Here is a 21173-nt window from a genome sequence, read left to right as displayed (position 1 = left end):
AAGGTGGGGTCAGTTTCACATGTGTATATGTATTCTTATATATCCCTGAAACAAATTCTGATCACGAGTGGTCTGCATGCCACACTGCCTGTCGTGCTTGCCGCTATACTTTTGGCTTCTCCTAAGATAGACAGCTTGGAACTCATTAAGTTCATAACTCCACTCAGCCCCACAGCCTAACTGAAGGCTTTTATTTCTATGGGCGCTGAAAGGGTGCAAAACACGATATGCTGCAACATTAAGCATAGCAATAATAAGTCAGCTTGGCCACATTTAATGCCAACTGTCAACACACACTGACTGCTTGTGTTCAGAGATTAAAAGATTCAGCAGCAGCAGCAGACCGCAGGGCTGCCTTTGTCTAAAGCAAGAGTTCCCAAACTTTTTTCGGCCACAGACCCCTTTACCATAAACTTTTAAAACCATCGACCCCCTAGTCATTTACTTTACTTACTCAAATTAATAAATTTGTACAGTACTCGCTATTAAATATTTGACTAGATATCAAACTTTTCATTTTAATCACTTGTAATTAATGATTGAAAAAGATAAAAGGACTACAGAATATGGCATTATTTTGTGCAACATTTAATATCGAAACCTGCACTAATGAAAATTAAAGCAAAAAAATACAAGCAGAGTTTTTTTTACATTTTTGACATTTATGAAATAAATCTGTAAATTCAAAATAAGTACAAATAGTCCAAGCTGTACTGTCTGCATTTCTTTTTTGGTTCAGTCATATTATTATCTGAAGGAATAAAAACTTTTATTAACAAACAATTTCAACAGCCCCTGTGATAAAAAAAAAACAATAAAGTATGTACTTACTTGAAACAGAAGATTTTTGTTCAAACTCGAATAAATAAACTGTGTCCTCTGATTTTCTTTTTCGTAGTACTGCTCCTCAGTAAATAATTATATTCAAAGTTCAAATCACAAATAAGTACATCTCACATCAGACGAACCAATTTATAGTGTTTTATGAAAGCTTGACCGTACAAGACTGATAGATTCTGCTAATGTCGAATATCCGCCGTCTCGTCCCCCAAGTGTGGACGTCCAATGGTTTTTCATGTCCGCACTTGCTTTGATACGTTCCATAAGACAATGCGCAGACATGTTTTTGTGCTACATGTATTTTCATGCATTCTTACGTGTGACTCTTTTAATGACACATTTTACCTTTTCATTCGCAAGTTTGGTATGTAATGTGTTTTTATCAAAAAAGTGTTTTTTTTTTAAATTATTTTACTTCTTAATTAGGTAACTATTGGAATCATAGATATTTTGAAGTAAATAGCAGTAGCAAGGGGGTCTATTTTTGCTGTCGTCGACTCCCAAATTTTTTTGAAACTATCTACCCCCCCGAAAGTTCAAATCGACCCCTTTGGGAACTCTTGGTCTAAAGAAAAGGATAAAACCTTTTAGAGTATTGACTTTGATGGGCTGTGGCACAGAGGATTTCACTACTCATGGAAAGCCATTGTGGGCACCCCTGAGGTTGAAGAAGCTGAAAGACTGCAGTTGTGTCTTACTGCTACTAGCATTCAATAGCCCACCATTGACAAGACTTGGGGACCGGGACACATAGCTCACAAATATGTGTATGTTGTGTTTAAGCCACAATACACTGACAGAGGGACCTTTTGGGTCGAATCCACCTGGGCTACTTTCAGCAAAACTGAATTCAATGCAAAACGTAAGGATTTTGCTTTGCAAAAAAAAAAAATCAGGAAAATATTCCATATTCAATCAGTGAAGTTCTGTCCAGTGGCCCAGGAAGAAAAGTGTGCAGCGCATCTAAAGGCCCACCTCTCCTTCAACTCATCTATGGACATTGTAGGACGACCAGGTAGCATTTATCTCAGTCATCACTGGTTTAATTTTTATGTCTAACTAGCAGACTCCCCCAAAGGCTCTGCTCACAGGACAGTGATTTGGGCCGTGCCCGGCTCCCCACTCCTGACGTCACTCTTCCCCCTCCCCTTGGCCTGCAGCCTCTCAGATCTCAGATTAGCACGTATATATCACTCCTATAAGCGAGCTATGATTCTTAGTGCGATGAGAAAAATTGCAAAATCAACTGGAATGTTCCAGCAAACTCTAAAAACCCGATCTAAATCTGTTCTATCGTTCGCTTGATAAGTGGAGGTAAGGTACGCACATAGGCCCCGCCCCCTCTCCTCGGCCTGCTGCGTCTCTCTCTGATTGGTGCAAATACATCTCTACCAGAAGCGACCTATAATACTGATGAGAGAACTTGCAAAATTAACCGGAATGTTCAAGCAAATTCTAGGAAAAAACCCAGACTAAATCTTTTAAGTAGTTCTCTCATGAATACAAAAAGATAGGCAGACATTGAATTTTATATATTTACTAGCCGTCCCCCACAGTTCTGCTCACATAGTAGTGAAACAAGACAGTGAGAAAGGCTCTGCCGGCTCCACACCCCACGCTTCCCTCTTCCTTCGGCCTGATGCGTGTCTCTCAGATTAGCGCAAATATATCACTCCTGCCAGCGAACTATGATTCTTAGCATGATGAGAGAAGTCACAAAATCAACCGGAATGTTCAAGCTATTTCTAGAAAAAAACATTTTATTTTTATTTTATTCTAGGGTTGGATGCCGATACAGAGTCATGATTTGCAGCCATTTTAAATCAGCTTTGAGTGAGCCACTTGTAATTCACCTTCATAACAGGCCCCTCAGCCAACAAGGGTCATCAGGCCCCCACTGACTGGAGATGCTTTGGATGTTACAGTTTATTAAGTTAGCTGCGTGTTTCCTTATATTTCACACTAACAAAATACCTGCGCTTCGCAGCGGCGAAGTACTGCCTTAAAATTTTTATTAAGAAGAAAAGTAAACCTTTTTAAACTGAGGGAAAATCTACCAATAATTATTTGTTAAGGATCTCTTTGTATACCACATTGTGAGTTCGGCCCTCCGGTTGTAATCTGACCAAGCTGTGCGCTGAGCTTACTCTTGAGCATGTAACGTACAGTCGGCCATGTGAACAGTAATCTTGTTTCAAATCTCACAGCTTGGATTGCTGCTGTCATAATTGGTTTGAGTTTCATGGTTTGTTTCAATGACGACAGTATTTGTAGGACTTGTGTTGAAGTGACATTCGGCATCTGTCAAGCGTTGTAAGTATACAACCTGTTTCATCAATAACTTCACATCCAGCTTTTGAGAGTTTAAACATTCATAAACATCAAAGTGTCTACTACTCAAATCGTCACCTGTGAGTCTAAGATGTTTAAGAGGCATTGGCGGTTGTCGAAAGGTGTAAAATATTTGGCCATTTCAGTACACTTGAAAGCGACAACCGAACAATTCAGCGGCAGCCATCAACTCACATGCAGAACCATAGGTGAAGGACTTAAGCATTTCACTCTTCTAGTGCCCCTGTGTAGTCTAATTATCTCCTGTACCGTCATCAGTCCACACCTTGAACCTGTCCAGTCATTCAATACATAAAGACACAATGTTCCTACGGATATCAAGAGTGAGCCTGATATGGCCGTGCAATATGTAACAAAGAGAATGGAAAAGGCAGGTGACATCTCCGGGCATGGAAATCACTCGGTAAATGACAGTTCTTAGATCGATGGTGATCACCTCGATAGACATGTTAATGGGGGTATGGTTGGAACGATAAAGGAAATGGGTACCTGAACAATGTAAAGTAAGTCTAAAATACCTACACAATAACTATAATCGTAATAAACCAACAATAAAACAGCGGAGAAGCCGTGGATTAAATAAAAAGGCTGTAGTTATCAGCAGGGAGACGTGAATCCTGTGGCGAAGCAAGGAAGGGAATGTAGAGACCGGAGTAACGGATGGCCTTATATAGGCAGGCAGCCAACAACGTGGGAGGTGTGGGGATGGAGGACCCAACGCTGCCTCTCACGGTGACTGAGCTGTAGGCTATGGACGTATATATGTACGTAAGTAGGATTCAGTTAGCGTTGGGAACCCGCGTACCAAATTTCTTGAATATGGGCCTCAAAGTAACAAAGACCATTGGAAAGATCAATATGCCGGCCGATAGTGGCGTCATACTACCGAAATACGTATGTACATCGGTTTCGGTTAGCGCAGGGAAGCTGCCTACCAAATTTCGTGAAGATGGAGCCATAAATAAGAAAGTTCAACATGGCAGACGTTGTCGACCGTTATGACCGTTACGCGCAGAAATTTGAAATGAAACCTGCTTAACTTTTGTAAGTAAGCTGTAAGGAATGAGCCTGCCAAATTTCAGCCTTCGACCTACACGGGAAGTTGGAGAATTAGTGACGTTGGAAAGTTCAATATGACGGCCGACAGTGGCGTCATACCACCGAAATAAGTACGTACATCGGTTTCGGTTAGCGCAGGGAAGCTGCCTACAAAATTTCTTGAAGATGGGTTCAGCCTTTTACCTACATGGGAAGTTGGAGAATTAGTGACGTTGGAAAGTTCAATATGGCGGCCGACAGTGGTATCATACCACTGAAATAAGTACGTACATCGGTTTCAGTTAGCGCAGGGAAGCTGCCTACCAAATTTCGTGAAGATGGGGCCATAAATAAGAAAGTTCAACATGGCGGACGTTGTTGACCGTTATGACCATTGCGTGTAGAATTTTGAAATGAAACCTGCTTAACTTTTGTAAGTAAGCTGTAAGGAATGAGCCTGCCAAATTTCAGCTTTCTACCTACATGGGAAGTTGGAGAATTAGTGATGAGTGATGAGTGAGTGAGTGAGTCAGTCAGTCAGTCAGTCAGTCAGTCAGTGTTGGCTTTGCCTTTTATTAGTATAGACTAGCCGTCCCCCGCGGCTCCACCCGCATTGTAGTGAAAGCTCTAAAATTCAATGAACAAACAGGTATCGCTAGGTAAGCGGAGGCGAGGTACACTCCAAAACGCAGAGGTAGACCAACTCGAATTGAAGCTGGCACGTGAGTGAGGAGGGCCCTGCCTGGCTCCCCACTCCTGATGTCACGCTTCCCCCTTCCCTCTGCCCACAGCCTCTGTCTCAGATTAGCGCAAATAAATCATTTCCGCAAGTGAACTTTGATTCTTAGCATGATGAAAGAAGTCGCAAAATCAGCTGGAATGTTCAAGCAAATTCTTGAAAAAAAACCAATCTAAATCTGTTGTGAACGCTGGCCCGGACACACACAGACGGACAACATAGTTCCACCCAACACATGTTTATTGTACACAATATTTACAGTTCAGTGCACTCACAAACCCCAGTGCCTCCAGCACCGATTCCCCCAATGTCCAAGCCACACAGTCCTGTGCCTCTCTTTCTCCTGGCCGCCTCCAGTCCTCACTCCAGCTCTGTCCTCTTCCACCTGACTTCTGCTAATGACTGGAGGGAGGTGGCCCCTTTTATAGGAACCCGGATGGGCTCCAGCTGCTTCCCGGCAATCTCCCACAGACACACCCCCTTGAGGCGGAAGTGCCGGCTGCGCACCCGGAAGCCGTCCGGGTGTCCCCTGTCCTCTGCCGTCACTCCCGGGATAATCAGGCACTGGGGCGCCACCTGTCAGTGGCCACGGGTCCCTACAGGGCTGGTCTTCCAAGCCCTTTTCCCGAGGCCCCCAACATAACCAGGACGGACGCCCCCTCGCGGTCTGAAGGAGGCACAAGCCCTCCTCTGGTCCTCCTGGGCGTCCCGACACGTGGGTCCGAGCGACACTTCCCAAAAGGGCAGCACGTCTCCAGAGAGGGTCCTACTATATCCCCAGGGTCAAACACGGCACCCTGGGACATCTCAGTTCGGCACCCCTCCGACGCCAATGTGCCCCTCTGGTCTACGCCGCTCTCGCCCCGCTGTCCCCACCAGCTGAGTCACCATCGGCCTACCGGTGGGGAGCCCTCTCGCGGAGCGGCCCGTTCGAGGAGGGCAGGTCCCAAACGACGTCGGCTCCAGTGCTCGTCGGGGGTTCTGACCTGTAAAAAGAGCAAAGGGAGGGCCAGAAACACGCCAGGTGTCGGTCTCCATACCGGCAGTGCTCTCCCCCCCTTCCGACAGCCCACGACTTGCCTGACTGGCTCCTCCGCCGCAGGTTCCACGCCCGTCCTCTCGCTCTCCTTGGGACCGCTCTCACAGGCGGCTCGCCCAGCTGCCCAGGGGATTCCCTCTGCCTCCGCAGAGGACGGCTTTGCTCCGGCCGGGGACCACAATGGGATATACCGGCATCGGCCACGGGTCCCTACAGGGCTGGGCTTCCAAGCCCTTTACCCGAGGCCCCCAACATAACCAGGACGGACGCCCCCTCGTCCGGCCGGGGACCACACTGTTAAGTAGTTCTCACGTGAAAAGCGGACAGACAGACAGATGTTGAATTATATATGTTACCGGCAGTGTATGAAGGGCAGGCATTGCATAGAATGCCTAGGCAATATATATAATTCTGAAAATTGGACGTGAAAGTATGAAATGTCACACATTTCCTAGGCATTCTATACAATTCCAAAAGACTATATAAAATACTCCCGCTAATGTCACGTGGCAAGGTACGTGACTTTCGACGCTTGCCTCAGATGGAGAATTCCCCATTTGCATTTCAGTCTTTATCCGGAAATAAGTGTGATTTAAAATTAAAACTCTTTCCTCCCTTGTTGCAACAAGTAGGTTCATATTTTGTTTTCTCTTGTTTTGTATTACTTTCGTTTTAATATACGTCTTTTCAATCAAAGCCTTTTCATGACTCTCTTTTAATTGGAGGAGGAGGAGGTTAGGAGCAGGTGCTAATACAGCTCATTGCTGCACCCACCACTTGACAAACAAGCTCAGGATCCCAGATTAGGACCAGAGTTTAGCCATGCATACTAGTTCAGACACTGTTTTTTATGGTGGCTGGAGTGCCAATTCTGCCACCAACCCATAGATTTTTCCCTGCAGGTTGGAGGGCTTACATGTAGGGCTGGATACAGATTAACGTCTGTACGGAGCAAGGTCACTTTTGGCGTTTTACAGGGTTTGAACCGGCCAGCCCAGATCCCTAGCCTCAGAGCCACCACTCTGCCCTAAATTTTATTTGCCTAAATAGCATTTGTCATTCTATATAATGCCTAGGTATTACATACAATGCATAGGGAAAGTATATATAATATTAAAGTAATTCGGATATTTGTTACTTTGCCCAGAAACGGCAGGCATTCTATATATTGCCTAGACATTCTATACAATGCCCGTATTTCATACATTGCTGTTAACATATATTCTCTTGTTTGCTAGCTAAATGGAGGTAAGGTACACACCCTGAGGCTGGCACTTGAGTGAGGAGGGCCCCGTTCCCCCCTCCCCTTGGCCCGCTGCGTGTCTTTTGGATTTGTGCAAATAAATCGGTGCCGCAAGTGAACTTCTGATAAGGACAGACATACAGACATGTTAGATTTTATATACCTGTATAGTATACAGAGATATAATCCGAAGAAACATCTGCAGTGCCTATGAAAAAGACTTCACCCCCTTGTATGTTTTCATGTTTTGTGGTTTCGTATCTTTGAACCCCAGGGGGTTAAATTTGGATTTTTTTTTGACACTGAGCAACAGAAAAAGTCTCTTTAATGTCAAAGTGAAAACAGATCTCTGCACAGTGTTCTACAAAAACCCTACAAATTTCATGATGACACAAGAAAGGGAATACGAAATAGATTTTTCTTCCCAGTGTGTTTTAAAAATGATGTCTTCAAGGTGGTGGCCATCATTAACGAGACGATTTCTGAACACTCACTCGTTCGGCCATTTCAAGGGGAATAGAGGCGATTTCGTGGTGAGTAGCGTCCTTGAGGGCTTCAGGGTTTTGAGGTCGGTGTGTGTATATCTTCAACTTGAGACAAGGAGAAATGACACAGAGCGAGATCAACCGAATGTGAAAGCCACACGACATCGCCGTGCAGGTACATCAGCTTCCCCTGAATCATCTCCCGCAAAACTTGCATGGATCTCCGTGCAGGCCGTGTGAGCTGTCGCTCCATCCTGTTGACACCAGGCATCCACCACATCCATGTCTTCCAGTTCTCTAGCATTTCAATGTGACGTTCTGAAGTGGCGGTGACCGTTGCTTCCCCCCTCCTAAACAAAGTAAGGGCCTACAATGCCAAATTCTGCAATGGTGCACCAAACTGTAACATGTGTGCTCACTGTGTAGGGGTCTCTGATGAAGTTCATCAGGGTTGGCTTCCGCCCAATAGTGAAAGTTTTGCTTATTTGCACAACCATTCAAATGGAAATATGCCTCGTGGTTGCACATGACGATGACATCTTGAACAGTTTGTAGAATGTTGGCGCACAGCTCTCAACGACTCTCCCTGTCTCTCTCAGTGAGTTCCTGCACTTCCATGATTTTATGTGGATGGAAATTAAGGTCCTCATGCAGAATCAAAGACGTGTTGGAAATGCCGAAGGCAGAAGCACGCTGAACGTCCAGGAGACTGCAAAATGGATGCCTTTACAGTTTGAATGTTTTCAGGCATTTGTTCGTCCAGAGCGAGGATGGCCTGGAGATTTTCTGTTCAATGTTGTACCCGTCTGTCTTTAGAATTATCTTCTGATTTGGGATGTCACCTTTAAGACAAATGCTGAAGTGCATTCGGAAGGCACATTGCGTAGTGATGATGGAGTCGTTGTTTTTGAAGAACGCTTCGACCGGACCAAGGCATGTGGCCGACTGAAAACTACAAGAGATTGCCTATCAAAGGACCCTTGCCTACCTTAACCCACTCAGCTGCTTCTACCTCATGCAATGACATTGAGAAATGGGGTACTTCATTTTGGCTCACCCTGTATTATTACGGAGCCCACTAGAAGGTGTTGGGGCCTCAGGCCACCATCATGAAGTTTTGTTTCTGATTGTTTGGTCAGAGACATTCACACCAGTGGCCTGCCTGCCTGCTGGAGGTCATTTTCTAGGGCTCTGGCAGTGCTCATCCTGTTCTTCCTTACCCAAAGGAGCAGATACCGGTGGGTCCTGCTGATGGGTTCCTTCAGTTTTTTTGAGCAGTATATTTTAATTCATTTAGACTGCTATACAGAGGTCAATTTTCACTTTCCCATTAAGGAGTCTGTTAATATTATGTCATAAAAGCCAAATTCAATTCATGGGGACAGTCGAGGAGCAGTGGAACAGGTTTAGAAAAGTTTTACATGTAATGCAGGACAGATACATACCTAAATTTAGAATTAATAGGAAACTAAAAAAAACTCCATGGTGGATTAATAAAGATTTAAAAAAGAAGTTGCAAAGGAAAAAACTGCTTTATAAGGCATATAAGACTAATGACTGCAAAGTGAATCGTAGAGCGTATGAGAACATGAGGGCAACCATTAAGAAGGATATCAGGGAGGCTAAAAGACAGTTGGAGAGGAATAGAGCAGAGAAGGCAAATGACGACCCTAAGAGATTCTTTCAGTATTTTAGTAGTAAAAGGACAGTCAAGGAGGAGGTCAAGTTCATCAGGAATAGTAAAGGGGAATTAAAAGATACAGACAGTGAAATAGTGGATGCCTTTCTGAGGTGTTTACAAGTGAGCAAGTGGATAACCTCAGAGTGGTAACAGGGACTACTAAGGAGGTACTGAGGGATTTGGAAATTGTAGAGAGAGAAGTGCTGCTCAGATAAGATGAAATCAAACAAATCACCAGGCCCAGATGATATTTATTCTCGTGTTCTTAAAGAGGCTAGTGAGTACAGATATAAACCCTTAACACATATTTTTAGGAAGTCACTGCGCACTGGAGAGATTCCGAAGGACTGGAAAATGGCAAATATCATCTCATTATATAAAAAGGGTGACAGGGCAGAGCCAAGCAACTACAGGCCAGTAAGCTTAATGTGCGTCACAGGAAAGTTAATGGAAATAATTATTAAGGATGATTGAGCAGCACATGGCAAGGGTAGGAGTTTTACTGAACAGCCAGCATGGGTTCAGAAGAGGGAGGTTGTGTTTTACTAACATGCTGGAATTCTATGAGGAGGCAACAAAAGGATACGATCAAAGTGGAGCAAATGAGATTATTAATCTGGACTTTCAGAAAGCATTTGATGAGGTGCCACATGAGAGGTTGGGCATCAAATTAAAAGAAGTGGGAGTTCAGGGTGATGTTTTTAGATGGGTGCAGAATTGGCTCAGACACAGGAAGCAGAGGGTGATGATGCGAGGAACCGCTTCAGAACTGGCCGATGTTAAGAGTGGTGACCAGCAGGAGGCAGTGCTAGGGCCGCTGCTATTTTTAATATATATAAATAATTTAGATAGGAATATAAGTAACAAGCTGGTTAAGTTTGCAGATGATACCAAGATAGGTGGATTAGCAGATAATTTGGAATCTATCATTACAGAAGGACTTGGATAGCATACAGAATTGGGCAGATTTGTGGCAGATGAAATTTAATGTCAGTAAATGTAAAGTATTACACATAGGAAGTAAAAATATTAGGTTTGAATACACAATGGGCGGTCGGAAAATCAAGAGTCCACCTTATGAGAAGGATTTAGGAGTCATAGTGGACTCTAAGATATCAACTTCCCGACAGTGTTCAGAAGCAATTAAGAAGGCTAACAGAATGTCAGGTTATATAGCGCCTTGATGTGTGGAGTACAAGTCACAGGAGGTTCTGCTCAACCTTCATAGTGCACTGGTGTTGCCTCATCTGGAGTCCTGTGTGCAGATTTGGTCTCCAGGCTACAAAAAAGACATAGCAGCACTAGAAAAGGTCCAGAGAAGAGCGACAAGGCTGATTCCTGCGCTACAGGGGTTGAATTATGAGGAAAGATTAAAAGAGCTGAGCCTTTACAGTTTAAACAAAAGAAGATTAAAAGGTGATATGATTGAAGGGAATTAGTCCAGTGGATCGAGACTGTTATTTTAAAATGAGTTCATCAAGAACACAGGGTCACAGTTGGAAACTTGTTAAGGGCAAATTTCACACAAACATTTGGAAGTTTTTGTTTACACAAACAACGATAGACACTTGGAATGAGCGACCAAGTAGTGTGGTGGACAGTAAGACGTTAGGGACTTTCAAAACTCGACTTGATGTTTTCTTGGAAATAAGTGGATAGGACTGGTGAGCTTTGTTGGACTGAATGGCCTTTTTTCGTCCAGAGTGTTCTAATATTCTAATGTTGTAGAACAGGGGTCCTCAATCACGGTCCTGGAGGGCTGCAGTGGCTTCAGGTTTTTGCTCCATTCCAGTTGCTTCATAAGAAGCCCTTAGTGCTCCAGTAACATTTCTCCTTCACTTTAGTGGTCTTGCTTGTTAAGATTTTGGACCCTTATTGCTTATTTTAGTCTTAAACAGTTGTATTCTTGGTTTTTAATGGCTCCTAATTAGCAATAACATGCAAATGACAAAAGAGACGAGCATTACCATTTACACCTGTGTGTATTTATCATGCACTATTGGGTTTAATTAAATAGGAAAGTGAAGAGAAAAAAGTGAAGGACTGAGAATTACGCCTCCATTTTAGGCTTCAAATCATTGGATGAGATCCTTAGAAAGGAGAAGAAAATCGAGGATGCGAGAATGAGCTGACATACAACCAACAAGCCATGAAATGAAATTATTGGTAAGAATTGTTTTCTAATTTAGAAACTGGGTTAGAACAAAAACCTGCAGCCACTGTGGGCCTCCAGGACTGTGATTGAGGACCCCTGTTGTAGAACAAGAAAATGTGAGGTGAAGAGTTTTTAAGGCCACACTGTTTCTGAGTTCACAACGTATTGAAGTCACAGACCACAGCGACATGTTGAAAGCAGACTGAACTTCTCTGCAGCCTACAAGACCACAGGTTATCATGGCGGCGTGTCGTACTCGAGCAAAATGTTTTGAGCGATGTGGCAGGAAGAGGCCCTGTGGTCGGCCTTGGCAGATGTGCACCGTTTCCTCCAATCAAAGCATTTCCGGCATGTGCCTGCAGACAGGTGAGAAGATGAAGATCAGACAAAGCACAAAAGGAAGAAAACATGTCAAGAGGCCAAGCCCATTGGGTTCGTCTTTGTGTTCTGAAAGAACGGCACCCCCTAGAGTTTCATTACTAAAATGTGATACACGTCTAGTAATGGAGCACAGCCAGCTTGACCCTCATACGGTTGGGGAAATAAGAATTTCATCACCTGCTGAATTTGTATGTTTGCTCACTTACAAAGTCTCTCATTTTCATGGTAGTTTCATTTTAATGGAGAGAGACAGAATAGATAGATAGATAGATAGATAGATAGATAGATAGATAGATAGATAGATATGAAAGGCACTATATAATGATAGATAGATAGATAGATAGATAGATAGATAGATAGATAGATACTTTATTAATCCCAAGGGGAAATTCGCATAGTCCAGCAACAGCATACTGATAAAAAAATATATATTAAATTAAAGAGTGATAAAAATGCCTGCAGTGGGTTGGCACCCTGCCCAGGATTGGTTCCTGCCTTGTGCCCTGTGTTGGCTGGGATTGGCTCCAGCAGACCCCCGTGACCCTGTATTCGGATTCAGCGGGTTAGACAATGGATGGATGGATGGATAAAAATGCAGGTTAAACAGACAATAACTTTGTATAATGTTAACGTTTACCCTCCTGGGTGGAATTGAAGAGTCGCATAGTGTGGGGGAGGAACGATTTCAGAAGTCTGTCAGTATATCAACCAAAAATCCAGGAAAATTCCCCACGAGACTAGACTTTACAACCTGTGGAAGCAAGACCTGTGAGACGGTCACTTTTGACCATCACGCCCAACTTACAAACAATATAAAATAAGATCACGGACATCTAACCTCCCAGTTGTTGGAATGCTTTTGGCAGACACACTTCATGAGCTCCCAGCTCTTGAAAATTTTATACATTCTAGATCGCATGTCAATGACTTAACAAAGAAGAAAGAACAGCTTTGTGCAAATTCTAAAAATAAGGAAAGTAATAATCAGCCCGGACCAAATGGTATTGAAAACCTTGTAGTTTAGAGATTATGAAAGTAGTAAAATCCGAAAGGCCCAAAAAAAAGAAAGTAAAGATCGCATTAGCACAAAGAAACGGAAATTATTACTCTGTGAAATAACGGCCTTTAATGACCTCTTGGGCATGGCCATCAGCCATGTGTCTATCTGTGGAGAGAGTGTCGTCCTCATCGAGAGGTTTATTTACCTCAGCAGTGACATTCATGTCTCTGGTGACTCTTCCTATGAAGTCAGTAGGCGGATTAGGAGAGCATGGGGGGTCATGAGGTCGCTGGAAAGGGGTGTGTGGCGCTCTCGATATCTATGTAAAAGGATGAAGGTCCAAGTCTTTAGAGCAGGGGTGTCGAACTCCAGTCCTGGAGGGCCGCAGTGGCTGCAGGTTTTCTTTCTAACCATCTTATTCATTAGTGACCAGTTTTTGCTGCTAATTAACTTCTTTTGCTTTAGTTTTAGTTAACTTGACTCAGACCCCTTAGTTCTTTCTTTTTCCTTAATGAGGAGCCAAACAATAATGAGACACAAAACAAGCTGCCACATCACCAGCTAACCACGTTATCTGAACATAAAGAAAGGTGAGGGCCTCAGTAAGGTTGATATCTCAGGTCTGTGTTCTTAGAAAAAAAAGAAAATCAACAGTTTTGGAAATGTCTGCAGTGGCAGAATGAGAGCAGCAACAAGCCGTGGAATTAAGTAATTGGTTTAATTAACAGCAAGAATTGACTTCTCATTAAGGAACTGGTTGGAGTGAAATTGGCAGTTTGAAGCCCCAGTTTAGCTGGTGATCTGTTGGCTCGTTTCACATCTCATTTCTGTTTGGCTGCCATTTAATGAAGAAAAGAATCAATTCAGAGCACTGAATCCTTAAAAACAGGGATATTAAAATGAAGGGAAAACAAGTTAATTAGCAGTAAAAACTGGTCACTGATTAGGGAAGTGGTTAGAATGATAACCTGCAGCCACTGCGGCCCTCCAGGCCCGGAGTTCGACACCCGTGCTTTAGAGTCCTGGTGCTTCCTGTTTTTGAGACATGGATGCTATCCAGTGACCTGAGACGAAGACTGGACTCCTTTGGTACTGTGTCTCTCCGGAAAATCCTTGGGTACCGCTGGTTTGACTTTGTGTTGCTCATGGAATCCCGAATGAGTCACATTACCTGCATTGTAAGGGAGCGTCAGTTACGGCACTACGACCATGTGGCACGTTTCCCCGAGGGTGATCCGGCTCATAAGATCCTCATCCCCTCTGTTGGGGACCCGAGTGGATGGAACAGGCCAAGGGGTCACCCACGTAACACCTGGTGTGGCAGATAGAGGGTGGAACTAGACCGTGTGTCTGCCTGGGGCATTGCCAACCGGGATCCTGAGTTGTTTTGTCGTGTGGTGGGTGCGCTTATGCACTGTGCATGCTCCCCAACTTGACTTGACTTGACTTGAAATAACAGAACAGCAAAAAGAGATTGAATATATGGACATGGGTGATATGTCAGAAGTATGTAGATATTGTAAGGCTTTAAAGTTTAAGTCGGAGACTTGTAGATTGGCTAATTCATGTTGCCGTCAGGGAAAAGTAGTGTTGCCTCCCAATGAAGAGGCGTATCCACGGGAATTAAAACATTTGTTGTTTGGTGAAAGTGAAATCCACAAACACTACAGGCAAAAAATCAGAGTCTACAATAATCTTTTCGTGTTTGCATCATTCAATGCTCAAAAAGTAGATTTACACAATAATGGACCATACGCTATGAGAATCTGAGGTCCTGCAAAAATTAAAGCTTCGACAAGTTTAATTTCGAAGAAACCACAATTCATTCAGGTTTATATTTATGATCACAGAGAAGCAATGCAACATAGAATCGAAAGAGTAGGTAACAATTCCCATGAAAATAACAATCTCTTCAAATTGTATATCCGGTTAAAGAAACCTGGGAGTGGGCGAGTGAAGTGAGCAGGGGGCAGAGCCCTCTAGTTACGTAAAAGTTATAAATTGATTGGCATGTCATTAAGAGAAATAAGGATTTGATCCCGTACAACCCAGCCAGAGTTCTGCCTCCTACAGATTGGTGAATTACAATCAATTAATCAATCAATCACAGATCCTCCTGATCTCAACTCGTAATGTGTATAAAGCCCACCTGTCCACAGAATCCATGTCTTCCATTCCACCCTCTCCACCACCACAATGGTCAACACTAAAGAGCTATCAGAGGACATCAGGGACGAGGCTGGAATGGGCTACAAGACCACCAGCAAGAAGCTTTGTGACAAGTTGACAACTGTTGGATGTGATTTATTCGGAATTTGAAATGGCCTGGCATGGAATTGCCTTCTTTTGGTCCTTCTAGCTGCCTCCCATACGCACGTGTTCTGTTTCATGTATGTGCAACCCACACCGTATGAAAATTAATTAACTTACGATTAATGGCTTTCAGCACAGCGAGAATGACGGAGTGAAGCTTGGCTGAGATATTCCTTACCTGTCGGCTGGTTCCTTGAGAAGTGACAACAGGCAGTCAATATAAAGTGACGAAAAGTACAGAAAAGCAAATGTGTCTTAAAAGGAAACTAAAATCCAGTCTGCATATCATTCATTTTTGAGGCTCCATGATATGAACTATTATTATCCGTGCAAGTTGTTTTTTAGCAGGTTTGCCTGTATTTCCCTACTTCATCGAGGGTCAAAAGTTGCCATAAATATTTGCACCTTCTCCCGTCAAGTTTTCTTTTCGTTACCATGTCTCGAGTCTCTTTGTGCAGACATAAGCTTTATAAATGAGGTCCCTGCATGCACAGATTTTGAACACAGCAACCTTGCTTAGGCCTTGCACATCGCCGGTGGTCTGCAGGACCAGCAGGATAGAAATGGAGCGCCATCAGCAGTGTAACTGCGGGCAATGTTCCAGGGCATTCCTGTGCCAGAGTCATGTAAGTCTGTACACTGAGCGGGCTGGAGATAACGTCCATTGTATTCTGGGGCTTATCAGAACTGCAGTACAGCATTCAATTTGTCAGCCAGCTGGTGATTTACTGTAATATGGGGAGGGGGGGGCATCCTGTAATTTGTAATATTTTGTAGTCCTTTCCACACCGAGACAGGGGTCATTGCCTTAACCCTTAAGGCTATAGTCACTTCCCAGTGCAATTTGCCAGCACGCCGGAGCTGATCAGTCAGTGCCGTCCATTCGTTGAGCAGCCAGCTCAGGACCACTGGCGCCCCCTAGTGAATCAGCCTCACTGTCCCTGGGATTCAGCCGCTGCACTAGGCTAGCCTGCAGACGTCAGCGTTGGCCTCTGTGTGCAGCCAGTTCAAGCGCAGTTGGCTCGGTGATTTACTGAATTTCATCAATGGCGTCAGTTGCACCTTCTACATATAATAACTGATTGATCCAGTAGTTTTTTAATAGTTTTTACAATTCATTGGCAGTGTGTAAAATGATAAGTGTTGCAGTCATTGTGATGCTCGTTGCATGAAAAAAGAAATGTGTCCCATTAAAATATCGTTTTCTTTGTGAATTATGTTTACTTAAAAAGTGCAGCAAAAAAAGTATTTGGCATCCGGGGGTGCATTAACCCCCAAGTTTGTGGTAATTTAAAGGTTAAAACTGATTTTTCAGCTTTTCAGCGTAGCTCTTGTCATAAAAACCAGAGACAGGAGTCATAATAGATTTGGGGCAGCCACCCGTATAATGTTCGTTGGCTGCAAAAAAGGCAAATTAATAGCAGTGATGTGCACAGATCAGAATCCAAAACAGAACTGATCAGGTTAGTCGAATATGGCGGCTTTAAAGTCGAGAAAAAGAAGTGAAGTCATCAAGGGCCAGAACCGGAAAGGTCCTCTTCCATAGGCTCAGACTCGGACGTGACGTCATCAGAAGGGCCGGAACCGGAAGTCTCTTGGTTCATGCGTTCTCCACCAGAAGTGACATCATCCATGGGTCCGGAAACCAGAAGTGACGTCTTTCTGTCCGGAAACCGGAAGTGATGTTATCGACATTGCCAACATCAGGGCCAGGTGAAATTTCCCATGAATGAAAGTGAAATAAATGGTCAGTGCACTCTGCTACCCCCTGGTCTGGTGTGGAATTACTCTCACTCAGACCTTTAGTTGCCTCCCATGCGCACGTGTATGACACTCTTTTTTAGCCAAACTGATTTTCTTTTGTCAGTGTGTCCCTTGCCTGTCTGAAGAGTGTTCTGTCCCCGCTTCTATAGGCTTGACTTCCTCAGCATGACATAGCTGCTTGAGTTTTGCAGTGAGCCACAGTTTACTATTGTTCAGTTTTAACCAGGTCTCGGTGGAGACACACACATATCTTCACAGGAGCTAACATACAGTAAGATGTTACCGTGTCTGCCAGTTCATCTAAGTTAGCAGCAGTATCTTCAAAGACATCCCAGTCTGTACTGTCAAAGCGGGCTTGCAGCTCCAACTTTACCTCATTAGCACACCTTCTCACCATATTATTCACAAGTTTAGCAGATTTGAACTTATACTCTTATAGGTGGGGAGCACATGAATCAAAGAGGGGCCAGAGAAACCTAAAGCTGCACGGGGGGACTGTGCGATAGTAGTGCTTTAGCAGTGGTCCAGTGGGCTTCTGTCTCTGGGTGGGCACTGTATGTGCCTTATTCAAATCCCCTCAAATAATCAAAAGGGAGGTTGGATAATTTTGCTCTGTGCTCGTTATCTGATCAGCCAGTTGTTGTAACGCTGCACTTACACAGGAATGCAGGCAGTAACCAGTATAAATGAGGAAGACTCCTGCGGTGAATAAACAGGCCTACAGTTAACAAGTCAGGACAGCAGTACTAGGCTGTTGTACCGTGTTAGCCATGATGGATGTAGTGAGAAGTTAAGCTAAATGACACCTTTTATTGGCTAAGTGTCATTTTGCTTAACTTCTAACTACCATATATACTCACGTATAAGTTGGGTCTTGAAACCCGGAAAAATCGATGATAAAATTAGACCCTGACTTATAAGTGCTCTGTTGGCACCGACACGACACAGACTGACACCAGAAGCACGTAAAAATGAACAAAAAGATTTATTTTCTTCACCTGTGGGGCACAACACATTTCCCAAAACCACAATGACAAAAACAACACCACAAAACACTCTTCTTTCTCCTTCACTCCTCCAAGGCAGCTTTGTCCTCCTCCTCCCGACTCTGGTGCCCGGAGTGTTCCTTTTACAGCCCACCCGGAAGTGCTGCAGGTGCTCGTTGACTTACTTCCGGCTGCACTTCCGGGTGTGGCTGTGCTCCCGCCCAGACGGGCTCTTTAAGCCGTGCAGCTTCCCAACAGGAATGAGCTCCGGTGTTCCAAAATTGTGGCCCCGATGCAACCCAGGGTGGCCGCCACCAAGTGTTCCGGGGGATGCTGCGTGAATCTCATGACTGCTCCCCCGGATGTAGTGTTAAAGGGGCGTCCTGGCCGGGCATGGGTCCTGGCCGTCCATCACAGCCCGTTCAAAAATACGACACTTAAATTTTCTTTTTACATCTTCTTGCCTCCTCCAATCTCGCACCAGTTTCTCAGACACATCGAATTTTGTTGCAGCAGCGCAGTTACCAATTTCTTTTGCCTCTTCAACGACTTTTCATTTTAAACCAGCTTCATGCACCTTTATCGTAAAAGAGCATCATTTAATTGAGTGGTATCTGGTTGTCTTCTGACCTCAGCTGGCATTGTATTGTGTTGCAGCTTGCTTTGAAATGTGGTCTGTTGAAGGCAGTAAGTACACCATATAACCCAGAAATTGGCTGGTTAGGCTGAATTCTGGTTTTCAGGCACAGGCCATTCATCACAGGTTTCCACCGATGCTTTAAAAATGAATTGCTTGCACCCCATAGTGTTTGACAGAGCTGCCATCTTCATTTCTCTTTCAGGTTTGCTGTATAACGTGACGTCCGACGTCCTTCGGAAGAAAGACCTCCCGTTTAGATTTTACTTTTTGGGAAATGGGACCAGCAACAGCACCACAGGAAGCATCCATGTCCAGCACAATCGTCTGACATGTGTGACCCACCAGGCGTTCATGAGGGTAAGTCTGTTATTTGTATCAGGTAGAATCAAGAGGATGGTGTGTGTCCTGTTTGTGTCATTGTTGGTGACGTGCTAAACGTTGATTGTACGGGCAAGCAGTGGTGTCTGCCATCCATTCCCTAGCAGACGGCTCTCATCTACGAACATTAAATATGCAGTAAACTCATTTCAATAATTTTACTTGTTAAAATGTTTATAGCAAGCACAAATTTAGTCATCAAATTCACATTTTTTCCAGGGTATGTTCAGTGCAATTTGTCTCTCTATTATAATAAAAAAATCTTGAGAGACGAGACTTTTTATCCTGCGATGAGATGTGATCTTTTGAAGAGAGACACTTTCACGTCCCGCAAGACGAGACTTTGTGCCAAGAGATTTAGCTACTCCCGGGGCCGGAAATAAAAGACAAAGAGTAGATAATAAAATAGAACGTCATAAAGAATTCAAAAACTATGGCGTGAAACACATGCAGAGCAGGTTAGCGATAATGAAAGAACTAAAATTTGAAAGTCTCAAGAAAATGATAGTAAAGATCGCATTAGCACTAACAAACGGAAATTTACAAACGGTGAAATAATGGAAGAGCAATAAGAGATCAAGTATATTGTTCGGATTTAAACTTTAAGTCAGAGACTTGTAGATCGTTTAATTTGTGTTGCCATCAGGGAAAAGTAGTGTTTCTTCCCAATGAATAGACGTATCTGCGAGATTAAAAGATTTGTTGTTTGGTGAAAGTGAAATCCCACGAGAGAAAATTTCAAGCCCCGTCAGACAAGACTTTATGCAAAGAGATTTGGAAAAGTCCCGCCCACGTCTAAAACATTTACAGCCACGCCCACGGCTCAATCATTTCTCATTTGTGTGAATGCTATTGTCAGACACAGTTTGTGTAGAGAGAAAGAAACGATATTCACTCACAGGCTGTTATATATTGTGTTGTCACGATGTAATTCCAAACGCAATCAAAATTCTATGCGATTTTGACGACAAGGTAAAATTGAAAAGAGATCAAACATATGGACATGGGTGATATGACAGAAGGATGTAGATATTGTTTGGCTTTAAACTTTAATTCGGAGACTTGGCGAAGCGAGCACGGAGTGAAGCCCCCTACTTATCTTTAAAAATGTGTACTTTCTGGAGTAGGTGGCATTTTCCTTGTTGTTCCGCTAGCCTGTTTCGGACCCTGCCATGTTCTACTCGGGCGCATTCTCCATTTTGTTTAGCTCTATATTTTTATAGAAAATTCTAGTTACAAAACTACATGTGCACTTCTTCATGTACCGTAATACTTCGAGTAAAGAAGCACAACACCTAAATGACTGTAAAGCTGACAAAAGTAGAGACCGATAAAATGGTTTATTGAGATCAGCCAATTTGCTGATTATTGATTGAGTCATTTGGAGTGAAAACCATTTAACTTACGATCCACAGCTGATCGATTACAGCATCACTGATGTATTCATAACATTACGACTACTCCTCCTTTTCCCAGTATGCTGTTCAGGCAGCGAAAGTGAATCCAGCAGGGGGCGTTTGCTCTCTGGGAATATGTTCATTAGAGACTGCGGGTTTTTACTAAACCAAAATGTATGTATTGTCATGCTTGGGTCACAGATTTGCACAGAAACACAGGAGGTTGTAGAGACATGAACTTTATTCAGACACTGCAAACGAACATTTGTCTCTTTTTCAAAGGTTTAAACTCCATGACAAGACAGAGATGCAGTTCTGTCAGGAGCAGAAAATGTCAGAGAGAAAGAGAGAAAGCACAAACAATCAATTCCAAAGCTGACAGGCGCTGTACAAGGCTTTTAAGTATGCAGAGTACCGTGCGAGAGGTTTATCACGTGTTATAGCACAAGTAAGGTAAGGAGCAATGTGAGTGTAGACTGTCAACTGTTTCAGGGGTTTTCCCAGAGTGTCTGTATCCTCTGAGGGTGCGATCAGCCCCCCAGCTCACAATATATATATATTATGGCCCCCTGGTGGCGCTGTAGCTGTCCGAGCTGAGACAGGCTGCTTCTTTTTCTAAAAAACAGAAGTACTTCTGGTGCCCCGAGACTGGTTTGGGAGTACTTCCTGGTGAGGCAGGACCCTGACAAAACAGGGCTCACTAGTCCCTTCAGCACCCCTCCGGCAGCACCCAAAGAACCCA

General features: G+C 43.7%; 1 protein-coding gene across 1 annotated transcript in view; it reads left to right on the top strand.

Moving 5' to 3' along the window:
* Window positions 1-21173, top strand: part of itga4 (integrin alpha 4) — a 191297-nt gene that overhangs the window by 117104 nt on the left and 53020 nt on the right. The window contains exon 15 of the mRNA XM_039757752.1: window positions 18859-19013. Coding sequence (XP_039613686.1) covers window positions 18859-19013 — 155 coding nt within the window. The remainder of the gene's footprint in view (window positions 1-18858; window positions 19014-21173) is intronic.

Source organism: Polypterus senegalus, chromosome 6 (assembly GCF_016835505.1).
Source record: "Polypterus senegalus isolate Bchr_013 chromosome 6, ASM1683550v1, whole genome shotgun sequence".
Taxonomy (NCBI): Eukaryota; Metazoa; Chordata; class Cladistia; order Polypteriformes; family Polypteridae; genus Polypterus; species Polypterus senegalus.
Note: the sequence above shows the minus strand (reverse complement) of the source record. Positions and strands in the feature narration are given on the sequence as shown.